Consider the following 924-nt stretch of genomic DNA (forward strand, 5'->3'; position numbering starts at 1 on the left):
GCGAATATAGATCACATCCTGGCTAAAAAAAAATCGAAGATTTTAATCTCTTTTCGATGTTAAATTAAGTGTAAAGCGAATATAGATCACATCCTAGCTAAAAAAAATCAAAGATTTTAATCTCTTTTCGATGTTAAATTAAGTGTAAGGCGAATATAGATCACATCCTAGCTAAAAAAAATCAAAGATTTTAATCTCTTTTCGATGTTAAATTAAGTGTAAGGCGAATATAGATCACATCCTAGCTAAAAAAAATCAAAGATTTTAATCTCTTTTCGATGTTAAATTAAGTGTAAGGCGAATATAGATCACATCCTAGCTAAAAAAAATCAAAGATTTTAATCTCTTTTCGATGTTAAATTAAGTGTAAAGCGAATATAGATCACATCTTAGCTAAAAAAAAATCAAAGATTTTAATCGGGTTTCGATGTTAAATTAAGTGTAAAGCAAATGTAGATCGCATCTTAGCTAAAATATGTAAGATTTTAATCGGTTTTCGATGTTAAATTAAGTGTAAAGCGAATGTAGATCGCATCCTAGCAAGGTTCAAGGGGTCGTTGTCGTATCAGGTACTATATATGTATACACAAAGTGTACCAGACTTGTACTACAGAAATGTACCCTAACCCTAACCCTAACCCTAGCCCTAACCCTAACCCCAACCCTAAACATACCTCATATAAAAATATAAAAATAATACTAAACAACCTAAAACTACCTCGGGTACATATCTGTAGTACCTGACACGACAACGACCCCATCTGCCCTAGCAAGCTGACAATGTAGATGAAGATGGATTGGCACTACAGCGGGGGTAGGTCGACAGGGAAATATGACATCGTTACATCGCTTCTAAAAATAAAATAGAGATAAAGTAATGTTCTGACATCGTCTACTTTCAGTACGTTTCACATTCGCATGTGA

General features: G+C 33.3%; 1 protein-coding gene across 1 annotated transcript in view; it reads left to right on the top strand.

Moving 5' to 3' along the window:
- LOC106813225 (calcium and integrin-binding family member 2-like) overlaps positions 1-924 on the top strand; it is a 15,743-nt gene extending 14,819 nt beyond the window's left edge. Inside the window, exon 4 of the mRNA XM_014817305.1 lies at positions 903-924. Within this exon, the coding sequence (XP_014672791.1) occupies positions 903-924 (22 nt within the window). The remainder of the gene's footprint in view (positions 1-902) is intronic.

Source organism: Priapulus caudatus, unplaced genomic scaffold (assembly GCF_000485595.1).
Source record: "Priapulus caudatus unplaced genomic scaffold, Priapulus_caudatus-5.0.1 Scaffold742, whole genome shotgun sequence".
NCBI lineage: Eukaryota > Metazoa > Priapulida > Priapulimorpha > Priapulimorphida > Priapulidae > Priapulus > Priapulus caudatus.